The 17,636-nt window shown below is 40.1% G+C and overlaps 1 protein-coding gene across 1 annotated transcript; it reads right to left on the bottom strand.

Moving 5' to 3' along the window:
• Positions 1–612: 612 nt before the first annotated feature.
• Positions 613–14,683, bottom strand: LOC126369966 (uncharacterized). The gene is made up of 12 exons (XM_050014573.1): positions 14,552–14,683; positions 11,662–11,760; positions 9,493–9,654; positions 8,610–8,772; positions 8,251–8,372; positions 7,619–7,857; positions 6,556–6,722; positions 4,469–4,577; positions 3,514–3,701; positions 2,617–2,715; positions 1,945–2,072; positions 613–840 (listed from the first exon to the last, which is right to left on the bottom strand). The coding sequence occupies exons 2-12, from the start codon at positions 11,744–11,746 to the stop codon at positions 752–754; spliced, it is 1,551 nt and encodes a 516-aa protein (XP_049870530.1). The 5' UTR covers positions 11,747–11,760; positions 14,552–14,683; the 3' UTR covers positions 613–751.
• Between the last annotated feature and the right edge of the window lie 2,953 nt (positions 14,684–17,636).

Here is a 17,636-nt window from a genome sequence, read left to right as displayed (position 1 = left end):
AGTGACCTTTTATTTTATGTTTATTTTTATTTTTTTAAAGAACGTCTAGGGCCCTGTGCCGAGGCTTTTCTTGTAGCTGCTTTTCCCCGGCTATACAGGTTGTGAGAAACTGCAGTAGTTTTAGGCGGATGAGACGTTTGTTATGTAAAAATTGTCGATTCAAAGTGTAACTTTGTTACCTACTGAATAAAGATATTTTTAAATTTGAATTTGACATCGTAACGAAAACTATCAAAAACTAAACGTCTCATCCGCCTAAAAGAAGCTGCAAGAAAATCCTTGGAACAGGGTAAAAAGTAAAAAAAAGTAAAAGTGAAAAATGGTAAAGCGGATGAAGGATAATAGAATCGCGAAATCGGTATAGTAGTAGGGCTGGCAGAGAAAGACCTAGAAGGACTTACATTGACCAAATTGGAGATGTCCTTAGAAAAGGTTTAGTACGATCTACTCTGAACCGGCGTGCGTGTATGAAGCGATTGATGAATGTGGAGGAAGCAAGAGGAGTGTATCAGGATCGAAGCAAATGGAATTCCATAGTCTTTGCTTACCGGTGGGAAATGGGCGTGAGTTTATGTATGTATGTGTAAAAAATGGTAAAATTAAACAATAAGATTATTATAATAAATAAGTGAGTGTAATTTATTGTCATAGTTGTCTCCGCTGACGTTCTTAATACGCTCTCCTTGGACAGCTTTCAATTGTTTATCTTTATCATCATAGACTCGCGTACGCCGAAATAATTATATTATCATTATCTATTATCATTGTCTGGAACCAGATGGTCCTCCCTGGGAGTGGCTACTTTTTGTTTCGGCAGCAGGAAACTGAGAGCCGCGCACACTGGAAATAAAAGAAAAAAATATATTCTTAGGGCCCTATCTGAAAACCTGGGTCGGGTCGCTAGTACACATATAATTTTAATATAACACACACATCATCATTATCATCAGCCGTACGACGCCCACTGCTGGGCATAGGCCTCCCCCAAGGATCTCCACGACGATCGGTCCCGCGCTGCCCGCATCCAGCGGCTTCCCGCGACCTTCACCAGATCGTCGGTCCACCTTGTAGCGGGCCTACCCACTGAGCGTCGTCACGTGGTCGCCATTCCAGAACCCATCCGCCCCAGCGGCCATCGGTTCTCCTCGCTAGGTGTCCTGCCCACTGCCACTTCAGCTTTGCAATTCTCCGAGCTATGTCGGTGACTTTAGTTCTCCTGCTGGTTATACAGAAGACCGAAGAGTAACACACACATATGCAGAGATAAATACACAACCACACGCACACACCTTCAACTTCCTTACACACAGACGTACACCCTACATATCTACCACACCCCCGCACATACATAAACACACACAATCACATACGAACAAGCACAGAAACAGACATTCATGGTTAATAAGTCAGGGTTTTAGACATTGGTTGGTGGTCTTGTTATTGGCTTTTAGACATGTTATCATTAATTTTAATTGATACCTTTTTTCTTTTTGTTTTTTTTTTTTAATTCTTTATTTATTTTTGCTTTGCATGTCAACTATTTACTGTTAACAACTAGGGTAAGAGCGAGACATCCCCAACCCAAGCATTAACCTTGCTTCCTGGGGTTGCCTCGTAAGTTTATGTTACTTAAAATAAGAAATAAACACGTTTATCCATGATAATTAAGTACGTTGAATAAATATTTCTGATTACTGATTTCTTAGTTTATTTTTTTCTCATGTACGATCACGAGCATAAATATGCATACCTACATTTTGGTACCATGTCACATTAACTTTTTTGACAAATTGCACTTTATGTCTGACTAAATGTCAAATATGTCAGTGTGACGGAGTCCTAAAGTGGGTACATTATATTGCTCATGACTGTACCTAAGTGACTTTGTATTGTCTTAAGTGAGAATAAATAATCTTTAAAACTAAGTGGAAATTGTAACTTTACCAAACTGCAGCCCGCCGAAGCCGTAGAAGGTGGCGGTGCAGGCCGCAGCGAGTAGGTAGCCTGCGATGGTGGCGCCGGTCACTGACCCCACGCGACCGAACATCAGCACAGCGCCCACTGCTGTTCCCCTGGTGATAAATCCATATTATTATCAAGGTTAAGTATATCTTTAACCTGTAATACAAGTTTAACAATAAGCTCGAAGGTTAACGTGTGCTGTCAACTTTATTCTATCGGATTAAGGAACTGAAAATAATTAAAAAAAATACAAAAATAATACTTAATTTAGACGTAATTTTGGCGACGGAATCTCCACTTGATATCAACTCAGAATGACCATGCCGGATCATCCCTCAAAGTTTTCGTTACGATGTTACTAACACCACATAAGGCAACAATTATTTTTATACAGGGTGTTAGTGACAACGAAACGAATACTAAGGGGGATTATTCAGACCATGATTCTGAGTTAATATCAAGTGGAAACTTCCGTCGATTTTCTTCTTTTTTAATTATTCTCAATTCTATACTTTTGCGATGTACAATGGAAAAGAAAAAAAATGCTGCCCGCGTCACTGCCAACTGCGACCGCGAACGCGTCGTGTGATAACCTAGTTTCTGAAATTATCAGGGTTAGTATCGGGCGAAAATCACCAGTAATGTACTAGATACCTTAGACTAGTAGGAAACAGTTCGACAGTGTACGCAGTGAGTGGGCCGATGCCCAGGGCAGTGATCTGTAGCGCGGACATCGCGATCCCTGCCACCACCCTGAAAGTAAATAATTCGAAATTCGAATACAAATGACTTAACGTGGTTAACATGCTAACATTGTCATAAAGCCGACACTTAATTTTACATTAATCATTTTTATTTTAAATTTATTTAATTTAATTTTATATTTAATTTAATTTTATATTTAATTTAATTAAATTTAATTTTCGGGGCAATTCCCTCCCTTGTAAAATTTCGGAAAGTGTGCAATGTTTCGCAAAGCATTTGATACAATTATTGTCTTTAGTATCTTTAGAATAAACTTTTAAAAGAAAATTGTTCTCTCTTGCGTCCGTATTCTGCGGTTCTTCTTCTTCTCTTGTGTGAGTGAACTCATTAACCCGCTTACTATTGGGCCGCCAAAGGCCCCTAACCCATACCCAAAGGCCCATGGCGTAACAGAAGCCGGGTACGACTGCTCCGAAGTTCGGATCATGTTGCTTTCTGACAATCGAGAGATCAGCCTGCCGTGTCTCAACCAAACTGGAGATCACGTACAGATTTTTGTGATGCACTCACCGGGAATAAAACCTGAGACCTTCAGATCGAGAAACCACTGTGGTAGAATAGAATCTGATATTGATAGTGTTCATAAAGGTAAGTACTGTTAGATAGAAAATAAATCATCCTAACCTCGACTGAAAACATCACTATGCAACTAAGAACATCACAACACTAGCTAACATACTTTGACAGGTCTAATTCTTACCGCGCATTGAGGCTATTGTAAAATGTTATCTTTATTGATATATAATCACTAATTATACTGAACTTGTCGTTCTGTTTAGTACTGACATGTTGGTGAGAAGACCAGCCAGCAGTGACGCGACACCAGCCGCTAGGTACATCCCTAGCAGTAACGTCTTCTTGCTGAGGGGAGCCACACTCGCCGCCAAGACCAGAGCACCGTATATCGCGGTCGTTGCTGCCATTATTATGAACGTTTCTTGAGATATCGTATCCACGCAGGAGCCTGTGTTTGTCTGAAAGGGGAAAATTATTATAATTAATACATCAGTTGTGTAATTTCCCACAGCAGCTATTTTCTCTCTCTTTCAATCTTCCTCTGTCATGTTAGGTTTCTGACGAGAATAACCACACGATGGAAGGACTGGAAGGAAAGGACTTAATGACGTAATTTGTCTTTGCCAACTGGCGTCATTTGAGTTAACGACTCTCTAAGTTGATGACTCTTCTAGTTGATGACTCTCTGTGTTGACGACTCTCCGAGTTACCGACTTTCCGAGTTGACGATTCTCCTAGTTAATGATTTCTTGCCCAGGTCGAATAGCCAGCGAGAATAGGGGCTCCAGAGTACATTTTTTTTTTGACGTGACTTATTGTAGATTTGCCGCAGATGGCATTAACTACTTGGCCGGACAAATGGGGAGCGCTGAAGGCTCTCACCCGGTACAACGTTTAAGACAACAGGCCTGAGGGTGCCCAGTTGGGCGCGAACCTCGGCTCAGGGCGTCGTCTGAGAGGAAAAATATTTGAAAGAATTAATCGACCCTAGTGGGTCGATAGCGATAAGCGCTGAATGAGGGAAATCGTCGACCACGCCGGCGGGGTCGGTATCGGGGTCCTGAAGTGTTTGGTGTCGCGAGCTGATTGGGTGCTTCTATGGCTAGAGAAATCGGGTCGTCGGGATCGTATATTACGTCCTTCGGACGCCGATACTTTTCAGTACCGTCCCTAAGCGGGAAGCTCCAGAGTACAGTAATGTATGTAAACAAGCCCACCCACCCACCTGATTAACAGGCTGGTTCATGATGACACACAAAGTACCACTCTGTTCCGTCGTGTCCCCCAGCACCTTGTTGATCGTGTCCGTTGCGAATAGGAATAGCCCGTTCAATCTGTAATGAATAAGGCTTTAAGATAATACAAGATCATAATTATTTATTGTATTTTATAATTTATCCAATTTTAATTTTGATTTGTTTGATTTGATTTTTTGCCACTAACATAGTATGTATATAAGTTTATACTGTTACTAACAATTATGGACACATGGTCTGAAATAAAATTATGGATTTGATTTGATTTGAATTATATCCTCCTGGGATTGTACCTAAATCAAAGGGCAAAAAAGTTCAGTCACTGATGAGTCCATCGAATTATTTGTAAACAGTGGTGAATTTATGAACCATATAAGTTGTCATAATTATAAAATTTATATTTTTGTAGGTGTTTTTAGTTTATTACAGAAACGACATGTAACGGAGGTCTTAAATGCAACCAGTTAATTACTTTGCAAGAAACTGATTGGACTTTTACAGCTTATCGTACATCCATCACAAGATAAACTTAGTACCTGAAACCGAGCTTTCTGTTCACGGAATAGAAGAAAAAGGTTGGAAACCTAACGCACATTTTATATGGAAACCGTTATAGGGAAAGAGCAATTGAAAGCCTGGAGTCCGAATCAATACTGATTTATTAATGAATAACCAAGAGTATATATGGAACAATAAGATACACAATAACATATAAGTAGTAGGTACACTATATCAACGGGGAAAGGGAGAGAATAAAATGAATTAAATTAATAATTCATTTTATTTTAAAAATTAACGAGAATGGTATAATTTAGTTCTGTTTTTATGAACAATATCCTCTTTCCCGTTCTTTAAAATAATAACATTTGGATCCTTATCTTCTAATACAGGATAAGGACCTAAATAGATACTTTCTCTCTTATCACTAGATGGGTTTCTTATCAATATTAAATTACCTTTATCATAATATACAGGGTAAATAGTTTTATCATATTTTTGTTTACGAATCACTTTACTTTTCAATAAATTGTCCCTTGCGTCTTTCTGTGACATCTGCAAGCGATACTTAAATTCTAAAGGGTAATTATCGATGTTATACAGTGGATCAACTTCTTCTTTAGTGAAATCCTGGCAGGGTCGCCATATAGGGAAAGAGCAATTGAAAGCCTGGAGTCCGAATCAATACTGATTTATTAATGAATAACCAAGAGTATATATGGAACAATAAGATACACAATAACATATAAGTAGTAGGTACACTATACCGTTGACGCCGGTTCGACAGACGACCAGCAACTCTCCCCACCAGCGGCTGAGCTAGGTTTATCTCACCTCTCTCGGTCTTATGGGCGTCATATGTCACACACACACAGATGCGCGCGCACGATAACGTCAATGTGTATTGTCTGTGTAATACGAGGTGTTATGAAGTGTCCGGTGTGTGCTAGAGTTACCATTTCTCCACCACCATTGGAGCGCAATGATACCACCACCAGCAGTAATAATATTTATTGTGTATAAAGAATCTTCTTCTTCTGAAGTGAGGTGGATTACCAACCCCATCAACCCTGGTGTCTGGGTAATTACTGAGCCGTCATAGGCCCCTAACATAACTCATGTAACGACTACGTACTTACATCAGTAATTAGTAACCGGGACGGGCTTAACGTGCCTTCCGAAGCACGGATCATCTTACTTTCGGTTAATCAGGTGATCAGCCTGTAATGTCCTAACCAAACCAGGGATTACAAAGTGATTTTTGTAAATTGTCCCCACCGGTATTCGAACCCGAGACGTCCGGATCGTGAGCACAACGCTCAACCACCACACGCATACGCTGGACCACAGAGATCGTTTAAATGTTAAACTTAACTTATATGTTGTTAAATGATAACTAATATTTTGTCATATTTATATTTTATACGTATAGTACAAATAAAGATATTATTAATCCTAAGATCTGGCAACGACGTATACGCCCACCGCTCGACAGCTAAATGTTTAACAGTAGGCGAAAAAATTTGTTCCCATGAAAAATACTGCTGATACAACTTACGAAGTATACAATCCAAACATGAGGAAGGACGTCAGGGCAAACCACTTGAGGTGCGGCGGCCTGAGCAGCGCACACGCAGACTCATTCTTGCGTTCACTACTCTGCTCTGCGTCTGAGCAGTCTGCTATACCTCTCGGCTCTTCCGATGACTTTTTCAAAGATAGCACCTATAAAGAAGAATTAAAATCAGAATCCGCCTGTTCAAGTCATTACAGCTTTTTTATTTTATTCTCTCTAAGTAAATGTATATGCGTGTTGTGGTTTTACGAAATAAACGTTTTTATTATTATTATTTTTTGCTATAGAGTTGATATTCTTACAAAACTTTTCACTACCTGTGCACACCTCTTTTCATCAATAGGGTAGTTTCCAACTAGACAAATCAGTTTCTTTTACCATTCTTTTACCATCTTTCTACTAAACGTCAAAACACGAAATTACTATGGAATTTGTATGAAAAAGCACGCTGTGACTTTAAGCAAAATCGTGATAAAAATGTCGGACTTATTATGTTTTTCTTGATGAATATTCGTAAATAAGTTAAATAGAAAAATGAAAATGTTTTTCGTTAGTTTCAGATCTATCTTTATTTAGTAATCAGAATTTCATAATTTATATTGAACCTAGTAAGTACACGACCAAATTGAAATGATGTCTTATCATCAGATTAAGTGGTATTGTGACTGTACGACATAAACTAAGTATTATTATGGAGAGCCGTGGTAGCCCAGTTGGTAGAACGCTTGACTCTGACTTTGGGGTCGCAAGTTCCAACCCCAACATAGGCCTAAACCAATGATTTTCATATTTGTTTTCGAATTCATGTTTGGATCATAAATGATTATCACGTGCTCAGTGATGAAGGAAAACACCGTAAGGAAACCCACATTCCCGAGAAATGCGTTTCGAAGGTTAGTGACTTAACCTGTATTGGGCTGGTTTTCCCTTCGCGGGTTAGAAGGTGAGACAGGCAGTCGCTTCTGTAAAAAACCGGACCTATCAAATCTTTAGGTTAGGTAAGAGGACCCTGTGAAAAACGGGATAATGCTAAGGAGATACTCACATAATACTTTTCTTTCGGCAGACCAGTATTGACCGAGTAAATATGCTTCAGGACTTCCAAAGCTTCGTCTCTCCTGCCCTTAACAGTCAGGAACTTAGGGCTCTCCATAGCCTGGGTCATCCAGATTGCAGACAGGATGAGCGGCAGGGCGTACACGGCTGTCAGGAGCCGCCAGGGTCTGACTGATAGAGAACCGATGTAAAACTGCCATTGTCCTGATAGCACCGCCCAGGCTAACACTGAAAACGTTAACAACGAACTATAAATTTTTTTTTTTGGTGGAGCTTGGCTGGTGCAATGAGATTAAAAGAAAACTATTCCACCAAAATCTACATTGAGGAAAGATTGGTTGCCTCTTGGCAGATACAGTATCCGTAACGGTTACACTTGATACTAACGAGGACTAAACGTGTTTGATACTTACGAGGACTAGACGTGGTTGATACTTACGACGACATAACGTGGGTGACACTCACGAGGACTAAACGTGGTTGACACTTACGAGCACTAAACGTGGTTGACACTTACGAGAAATAAACGTGGGTGACACTTACGAGGACTAAACGTGGGTGACACTTACGAGGACTAAACGTGGGTGACACTTACGAGGACTAAACGTGGTTGATACTTACGAGGACTAAACGTGGTTGATAGAGTCAAGAATCCATTGCAGACCAGTACGGCGAGATCGCGTCGTCTTCGCGGCGCCATCTCACCGGCGTAGGCGAATGAGAGAGACGTCGGGCAGGACATGCTGAGAACAATTGACATAAGTATATAGGTGACATTGCATTCATCATCATCTCCCTAGCGTTATTCCAATTTTCACAGACTCCGCTTACCTAACCTGAAGATTTGACAGGTTCCGTTTTTACAGAAGCAACTGCAGGCAGTTTGTCCTTCCGTTTCAATAGCTTAGCCATGCACACCTCGCTGAAGATTGAGTGAAAGTTCACAAGAAGGGGCTCACCGGCTCTACATAAATACTTACAAAAGTGCCCCAGCCAATTTGCATAGCGCGAAGCTGAGCAGGTTGGGCATAAAGGCGGCGACGAAACTGACGACGCCACAAGCGGCTGAGCAGAACAACAGCGTCGGCTTGCGGCCGAAATGGTCCGCCACCCCACCCCACAGGGGCGCTGTCAGTATTATACCTGAAACACACTTCATATAAAAATGTCATTCTATACACACACACACACACGCACGCACGTACGCTAGCACGCACGAACGCACGCACGCACGCACGCTAGCACGCACACACACACACACACACACACACACTGCTGTGTATGCTGCTTAATCCCGTACGTGCAAACGAGACCGACAGTCCTTCGCACTCCTTACTCCTCCCGGTCCGAAATGGGCACAATTTTTCTATCGTGTGGGTCGCGAGGTAAATTACCAACCTCCCCTGGTGTCAGGGTTACTATTGAGCCGCCAGGTCCTTGAGATGGCTCATGTAACGACTACTTATTTACGTCAGTAAGTAGTAAACCGGGACCAACGGCTTGATTTTTTGGACAATCAGGTGATCAGCCTGTCCTAACCAAACTAGGGATCACAAAGTGATTTTTGCGATATGTCCCCACCGGGATTCAATCCAGAAACCTCCGGATCGTGAGCCCAACGCTCAACCACTGGACCACGGAGGCTTTTAAACTGGGCACACTTTAAGCCGTTGGTCCCGGTTACCAGGTCAGGAGCCTTTGGCGGCTCAATAATAACCCTGACACCAGGGATGATGAGGTTGGTAATCCATTTCAAAATCCATACGATAGAAGAGCGGGCACGTAAATCGGGGGTGAGGTCAGATAGCGTGGATCGGTGCGGGGGGAGATTTTCCCTTCTATACGTAGTATTACTGGACTCACCTATGTTAGGGATGGAAGTGATGAGTCCTCGCAGATGTTCAGGCAGGTGCAGCTCGCAAGCGGCTGCTGGCAGGATGAAGGCATACCCGATCATCTCGAGCAGCGCCGCCGTCAGTGTTGACAGCATCAGCGCGCAGTGGAATATCTGGTATTTACCAGCACCTGGAAAATGCAAAAACATAGTCATAGAATCGAATATTGAATAGTTAGTTGAGAAATTCCCATTCAGGCTAGGTTTAGTAAGTCACAATTTTGAGTTTCCGATCGCGTCTGGCGATAGTAAAGTTCTCAAACGATTGAGAATCATACAAGGGAATTATGACAACTATATCTTGGCTTGGACCAATAAACGATACGAATGCTATCTACGTAGATGGAAGTCAAACGGCTATGGGTCGAAGCGCTCAATATAATTCACGCGGCGCGGTTGTCATGTCTACCGATAAATGCGGCGAATTATATCTACGTAGATAGATGTTGTGAGTGGAGTGGCGACCACGTGTCGGACGACGCTCAGTGGGTAGGCCCGCTACAAGGTGGACCGACGATCTGGTGAAGGTCGCGGGAAGCCGCTGGATGCGGGCAGCGCAGGACCGATCGTCGTGGAGATCCTTGGGGGAGGCCTATGCCCAGCAGTGGGCGTCATACGGCTGATGATGATGATAGATGTTGTACGGTCATTGGTCGAAGCTCCCAATATAATCACGCGGCGCGCGTTGCGGTGGTCGTGCAGCGAAGGCAGTCTCTACTAGTTTGTTGAGTGGTGAATGATACATAGCTATACATAGGTGCTAATTCCTGCAGACGCTATCTAATTTTATTTTAAGTCATACCTGTCATTTTCTCATCCGTTGAAAAAGAAAGGGACGGGTTACCGATAGGTATAAAATTTATGGAATACACGTCAATTTTAAGCAGAAATCTAAAACAAGAGTCTAAAATTTTACATCGGCCAATAACCCGACAGAATTAAGTGAACAGTACGTCAAACGGATTGCACACCAGCGAGATGCCTATTTTATTCGTACGGGTTATTCATTCATTTTAAAATTAACTTGTTGACAATCATCCGTCCCTCTCCTTTTCGGCGGGTAAGAAAATGACGGGTATAACTTAAAATAAAATTAGGAGGTATCTGCAGGAATCGGGGCCATTGGCTAGCTAACTAGCTATGTATTTGGTCTAAGGACTTTCTTTGAATAAGTTTGTGAGAGTAGGTATGTTTATTTGTAGTTATAGAAATATGTAGGTAAAAGCACATCGACCTACCGTATATAAACACAAGAAATTATCTTCTTCATTTTGTAAACAAACATACTATTAAACAGTATCTAAATTGCACGTAATAAATTATTTACAATTGGTACATATTATTATTGTAAGGTACAATGTTACTGAGATAAACTTTATAAATAAATAAATACGCAACGTAGAAATTATATCCACAAAGACTACCTATAGGGGTTTTTCTAAGGTAGGTAATAACGTGTAGTTAGTTGTAGCTTACCTAGGTATGCGTACTCACTTTTATACAGGGTGTTAGTGACATCGTATCGAATACTGAGGGGGAGGATTCAGATCATAATTCTGAGTTAATATCTAATGGAATTCCCCGTCGCAAGATTCATGTTCATTTATGTTTTTTCGTTGATTCAGACCATGATTCTGAGTTGATATCAAGAGAATTTTTCTGTTAGAAAACTTATAAAAAATATTTTAAATTATTTTCAGTTCCATACTTTTGCTACGGAAAATTCCACTTGATATCAACGCAGAATCATGCTCTAAAGCATCCCTCAATGTTTTCGTTACAATGTCATTAACAACCTATACTTATGTAAAGAGTGTGAATTTTACGAAAGTACTTAGGTACTTGAACATAATATAATTTGTTATGGAGCACTCATAATACTTTTCTCATAATGATAGAGAACATTAAACCGAATAAACAACACATAATTCTAAATTTAAAAATCCATTACGAAACAAAGCACTGTTTATAAACTCAACAAACATTAACACGCACCGTAACATCATTAAAAAACAATAAATTAGGTAAGCACCTACCTTATAAAACACTTCCTCTTCTTTAAAACATTTTTTTCTTTTCACATCCCAAATATGCACCTCATAAAACACCTTGAAGCAAAAAAAAGTAAAAAAACAGACCTGCAATGTCCATTGCTTCTTCTAAATCCACTTCCATTTTCGGACAATTTGACGTGACTGAAGGTTTAAACTTTTTGATCTTCATCTCGATTTTTCGACCTACGGAAACATAAAATTACCATTAAGAATAACCTTAGTTCTATGTTAACAAACCGGTTGATCAATTATAGGAAGTGGGAGAGTAATTTATTGACTCTATTAAAGGGCCGAGGTTCTTTATCTTAGAAGTGATCTAACGGTTCTTTCTATTTAGAAAAGTCTCGAATAAAGCATGTGAACTTTGTAGGTAGGCTGTGATACATAACACCACATTATAAAATCATTATCATCATCATCAGCCCATTAACGTCCCCACTGCTGGGGCACGGGCCTTCCCTATGGATGGATAGGGAGATCGGGCCTTAAACCACCACGCGGGCCCAGTGCGGATTGGTGGTTATTAACGACTGCTAATGCAGCCGGGACCAACGGCTTAACGTGCCTTCCGAAGCACGGAGGAGCTCGAGATGAAAACTTTTTTTTTTGTGGTCACCCATCCTATGACCGGCCTCTGCGAAAGTTGCTTTACTTCATCAATCGCGGACCGAGCGCGTTTACCGTTGCGCCATCGAGCTCCTATAAAATACTTTTGTAAATATGCTGCTTTCATAATATTTTCTTAATGTTACGGGACTGTTGCATCGACATTTTGACCCACTAGGGTCGATTAATTCTTTGAAATATTTTGCCTCTCAGACGACACCCTGACCCGAGGTTCGCGCCCAACTGGGCACCCTCAGGCCTGTTGTCTTAAACATTGTACCGGGTGAGAGCCTTCAGCGCTCCCCATTTGTCCGGCCAAGTAGTTAATGACATCTGCGGCAAATCTACAATAAGTCACGTTAAAAAAAAAGGTATCGACATATCGGCGCCCGAAGGAAATAATATACGATTCCGACGACCCGGTTACTCTAGCCATAGAGGCGGTCAATCAGCTCGCGAAAATTCAGAACCCCGATATCAACCCCGCTGGCGTGGTCGACGATCTTCTTCATTCAGCTCTTACCGCTATTAACCCACTAGAGTCGATTAATTATTTTAAATATTATTCTCTCAGACGACGCCCTGAGCCGAGGTTCACGCCCAACTGGGCTCCCTCAGGACAAAAAAAATGTGTGGCCCGCATATGATGAGGATGAAAAGCATACTATAACGAGGAAGGTTATGAGTATGTAAGTGGATGGATCTATTCTTTTATCTACCTATATATATTATATTCTATTTTACAATATAATGCAAAACGCTCTATTGCACATATAAACACAATATTAAAAAAAATTACAAAAGAGACAAGAGAAGCACAATTAGCAAAGGTATTTGTCTGGATCAAATATAAATTGTAAAATGCTAATCTAGAAATAAAAGCCAGTCTAAGATGATTAAAAATCAATCTCATTGCAATCTGATTTATTTTCGAATTTTATTTATGAATTACGTTAAACTGTGGGTCCCGGCTATTAGCCGTAAAAAATACATCCACCAACCCGCAGTGGAGCAGCGTGGTGGAGTATGCTCCATACCCCCTCCGGTTGATTGAGGGGAGGCCTGAGCCCAGCAGTGGGACGTATATAGGCTATTTATGTATGTTATGTTATGTATTTATGAATTACATTTTGATGAACTGTATGATGCCATTTTTTTGACATGACTTATTGAATATTTGCCGCAAATGGTATTACGTACTTGGTCGGACAAAGGGGAGCGCTGAGAACTCTCACCCGGTACAAAATTTATGACAACAGGCCAGGCAGTCGCTTCTTTAAAAATCGGACCTGTCAAATCTTCAGGTTAGGTAAGCGGACCCTGTGAGAACGGGATAACGCTAGGGAGATACACTAACACTAACTCTGTTTATTGGAATAATGATTTAATCCTATAAAAGTATAGGAAATAAATAAATTACAAAAATAGACAGCGAATATCACACTTGTTCACTACAGATCAATGTAACTGTATTGTAGACTGACCAATACGTTATCACATCACACAGTGTGAAATAGATCATTAAACAAATCGTGTTGTTCATAACCACACGCTAATGTGGATTTACCAAACTACGCACAGACTCAGGTATTCCCTTGAAAACTGGTGATATCAGAGTTGTCTTAAACACGTCCAAAACACAATGTACTTAATCAAATCAAATATACTTTATTGCACAGAAATAAATTTTAACAATCAGACATAACACATGAATACAGTACAATTTGGGCGGCATTATTGCTGTAGAGCAATTTCTTCCAGGCAACCACTACCAGGAAACACACATTTATAAACAACTTGGATGCGAGATGGTGGAACAAAAAATAAATACCTAAAAATAAACTAAAGTTAATATAATAAATACTCTATGCGTACATACATACAGTTATTTTAGTGACATTGTAACGAAAACTTTGAGGGATGATTCAGGTCATGGCTCTGAGTCAATATCAAGTGGAATTTTCCGTCGCAAAAGTATAGATCGGAAACTAATTAAAAAAACACAAAAAAAATCATGAATTTTCCGACAGGAAATTCCACTTGATATAAACTCGGAATCATGGTCTGAATCATCCCCCTCGGTATTCGTTACGGTATCACTAACACCCATACCTACTTGTATGGCTATGTATGTACTTGCACGGGGTGTAAGTGACATCGTAACGATCATTATTCTGAGTTAATATCAAGTGGAATTTTCCACCGTAAAAGTATAGAAATAAAAATGAGCTTTTTTTAATTATGAATTTTGCGACGGAAAATTCCACTGAATAATTACTCAGAATTATAGAATATGATAGAATTATCATCCCCCTTAGTGTTCGTTACGATGTCACTAATACCCTGTATAGGTAGGAACGTCACTCACCACAATCACTACTCTTTATACGAAGATAAATCCATAAGAAGTCTCTGAACTTCACGTATAATACAAAAATGAACCTTACAATGCACACGTCGACTGCCTAACACTCTATGCCATCTATACGGATAATAGGAAATACAAAATATAGGGATAATGACTAAGAGATCATTAAGTTATCGGGTGTTTACTCCTGGTAAGTGAAGCGATAGTGAATCACTGTCTTTAGAGTAAGAGTGAATCAATAAAAAAATTAAATCAGAGCAGGGGCGTACTCAGGAGGTGGCCTCAATTTGTGAGCTGAGGGCTGAAAAGGCTACAACGTCATCTAAAAGTAATATTGCTTTTTGATTTTGTTTGCATTGCGCCCTTACTTTTATATACGCAAATGTCAAACGGCAATATTCCAGCGCGTTCCAGCGCGTCAGGGATGTTCGCTAGTGTTGCCGCTCGATAGCGCCCTATCGATAGTTTTCGATCGAACTATCGATAGTTTACCAAAAAACGATAGTATCGATAATTAATCGATAGTATCGATACTATCGATAGTATTGATAGTTTTTTGTTTTTCAACTATCGATAATATATAATATGAAAAACTATCGATAGTATCGATACTATCGTTGCTTATCAATAGTATCGCCAAAAAAGAGCTATCGATACTATCGATACTATCGATAGGCCTATCGGTTGGGTAGATGATTTTGGCTGTTTACTATCGATAGTAAAACTATCGATTTTTTGGCAACACTAATGTTCGCTGAGGCGCGGGTCGACTGCTTTTACACCACAATGCGTAAACGATGCACATCACTGACTCGTAGGATCCGCGCCAGCCCCAACAGTATCCTGAGCATGATTTTAAGTAGGCTGGACTGTCCGTACATGACTCATTGCTCCATGAGTCACTTGTACAGGATCAGTAAATAAATGTCTTATTTTTATTTCAATTTTATTGTGTATGTGTGTGTATTGTGTATCTATGTAATACTTATATTAGTGAGTAAGAAATCATTGTTACTAACAACCTGGGTCCAAGTTACCCGTAATAAAAATTATTTTATTTTTTATTTATTTTATTATTACTTTTCAGATGAATTATTTCGTTGTGGCCCGAGCGAAGCAGGGGCGGGTCGCTAATACTTAACATAGTACATAATAACATAAGTAAGTATATAATAAATAAAACTACACATTTATTATATAAGCCGTTGACATGTACCTTTTTTTTAAATAAATAAGTAAATAAGCCCATGCTCAGGCAAGGGCCACGTTTGCTCTGCTTACATCACGACCATAACTGCGTGTAATAATTACAGTCCGTCTGATTGTATTATCAATGTCATTTTAATTAAATACTTTTGTCCTTTGTACAAAGCAATTTTCTTCAAAGACCATTGTTTCTAATGCGACGCAATGGATTTTCATTATTCACTTTCATACTAAAAAAAATCACTTTCAAATTCTACAAACCCAGGCATGGCAGCCCAGTTGGAAAAACGCGACACTGTGAGGTCGCAGGTTCGAATCCAACACGGGCCTAAACTAATGGTTTTCCGAAATTGTTTTCAAATTCACGTTTGGATTATAAATAATTATCACGTGGTCAGCGGTGGAGAAAAACAAATCAGATATCAGAATCATTTATTCAACGTAATTATCATGGATAAAGGTCAATGTAACATTTTTGAATTTATGTCATTTCGCAAGATGTTGGTTGAGGAGAAGAAATGACAAGAAACTGCAACACAACAGCAACACCTTTTAAATCAATGAGGGTATACATTAACATCGTGAGGAAATCCACTTTCCTGATAAGTGCGTTTCGAAAGCATGTGACCTAACTTGTTTTGAGCTGCATTTCTCTTCGCGGGTTGGAAGGTCAGAGAGGAAGTCGCTTCTGTAAAAATATGGATTAGCCAAAATCTTTTGGTTAGATAAGCGGACCTTGTGAAAAACTGGATAAGCGTTCTACCAATTGGGCTACCACGGATTCTGAGAGAGTATAGTGAAATTTTCTTTTTTAAGAAGCAGAATTGTTTTGCGACCAAATGTTTTGTGTTCGTACAAAATGTGGTGTAGTATCAACATGGACCCGGTAAGGGCACTGCAACTGGTAGAGAGGACAACCTAGGACAACATACATACATACATAAACAGCCTATATACGTCCCACTGCTGGGCACAGCCTCCCCTCAATCAACCGGAGGGGGTATGGAGCATACTCCACCACGCTGCTCCAATGCGGGTTGGTGGAGGTGTTTTTTTTACGGCTAATAGCCGGGACCAACGGCTTAACGTGCCCTCCGAAGCACTTAATTTAATTAATTTTTAAGTGATATTTTTAACAAGACACTTAATCCCTCTCTGCAATCCCTTTCCGAAAACAAAAGTAAGTACCTTTAGTTTGTATCTAAGTGGGCTATTCGAGATAAGGATAAAACACCAAATGTGTTTATGTGTTTGATAGTAAATAGATATAGTAAGATGGTTATTGCGATATATATATTACATTTAGGTGAAGGCTAATGATGGTTTTCTTGTCTATACGGGATGTAAGTGACATCGTAACGAACACTGAGGGGGATGATTCAGACCATGATTCTGAGTTAATATCAAGTGGAAGTTTCTGTCACAAAAGTATGGAACTGAAAATAATTATTAAAAAAAAAACTAAAAAAATATCATGAATTTTGCGACGGAATATTCCAGTTTATATTAACTCAGAATCATGGTCTGAAATAGCCTGAATCACCCTGTATAATTTATTGTACTTTTATGTAGATTGCCAACCTCATCAACCCTGGTATCAGGGTTATTATCGAGCCGCCAAAAGCCCCTGACATGACCCGTGTAATGGTTACTCGCGTCAGTAAGTAGTAACCGGGACCAACGGCTTAACGTGCCTTCCGAAGCACGGATCATCTTATTTCTGGACGATCAGGTGATCAGCCTGTAATATCCTCACCAAACTAGGGATCACGAAGTGATTTTTGTGATATGGCCCTATCGGGATTCGAACCCGGGACTTCCGGATCGTGATCCGCTCAACCACTGGACCACAGAGGCCGTTTTCATTTTGTATGAAAGA

This window comes from Pectinophora gossypiella, chromosome 10 (genome assembly GCF_024362695.1).
Source record: "Pectinophora gossypiella chromosome 10, ilPecGoss1.1, whole genome shotgun sequence".
In the NCBI taxonomy this organism is placed as follows: Eukaryota; Metazoa; Arthropoda; class Insecta; order Lepidoptera; family Gelechiidae; genus Pectinophora; species Pectinophora gossypiella.
Note: the sequence above shows the minus strand (reverse complement) of the source record. Positions and strands in the feature narration are given on the sequence as shown.

What these genes read in the sequence shown, in the direction of transcription:
- LOC126369966 (XM_050014573.1), bottom strand. Translation starts at nt 11,746, where the DNA reads ATGAAGATCAAAAAGTTTAAACCTTCAGTCACGTCAAATTGTCCGAAA. An exon ending in ATCAACCACGTTTAGTCCTC is followed by an intron (nt 7,858 to 8,250) that starts GTAAGTATCAAC and finishes TAACGTTTTCAG; the next exon opens with TGTTAGCCTGGGCGGTGCTA. An exon ending in TGCCGAAAGAAAAGTATTAT is followed by an intron (nt 6,723 to 7,618) that starts GTGAGTATCTCC and finishes TCTTCTTTATAG; the next exon opens with GTGCTATCTTTGAAAAAGTC.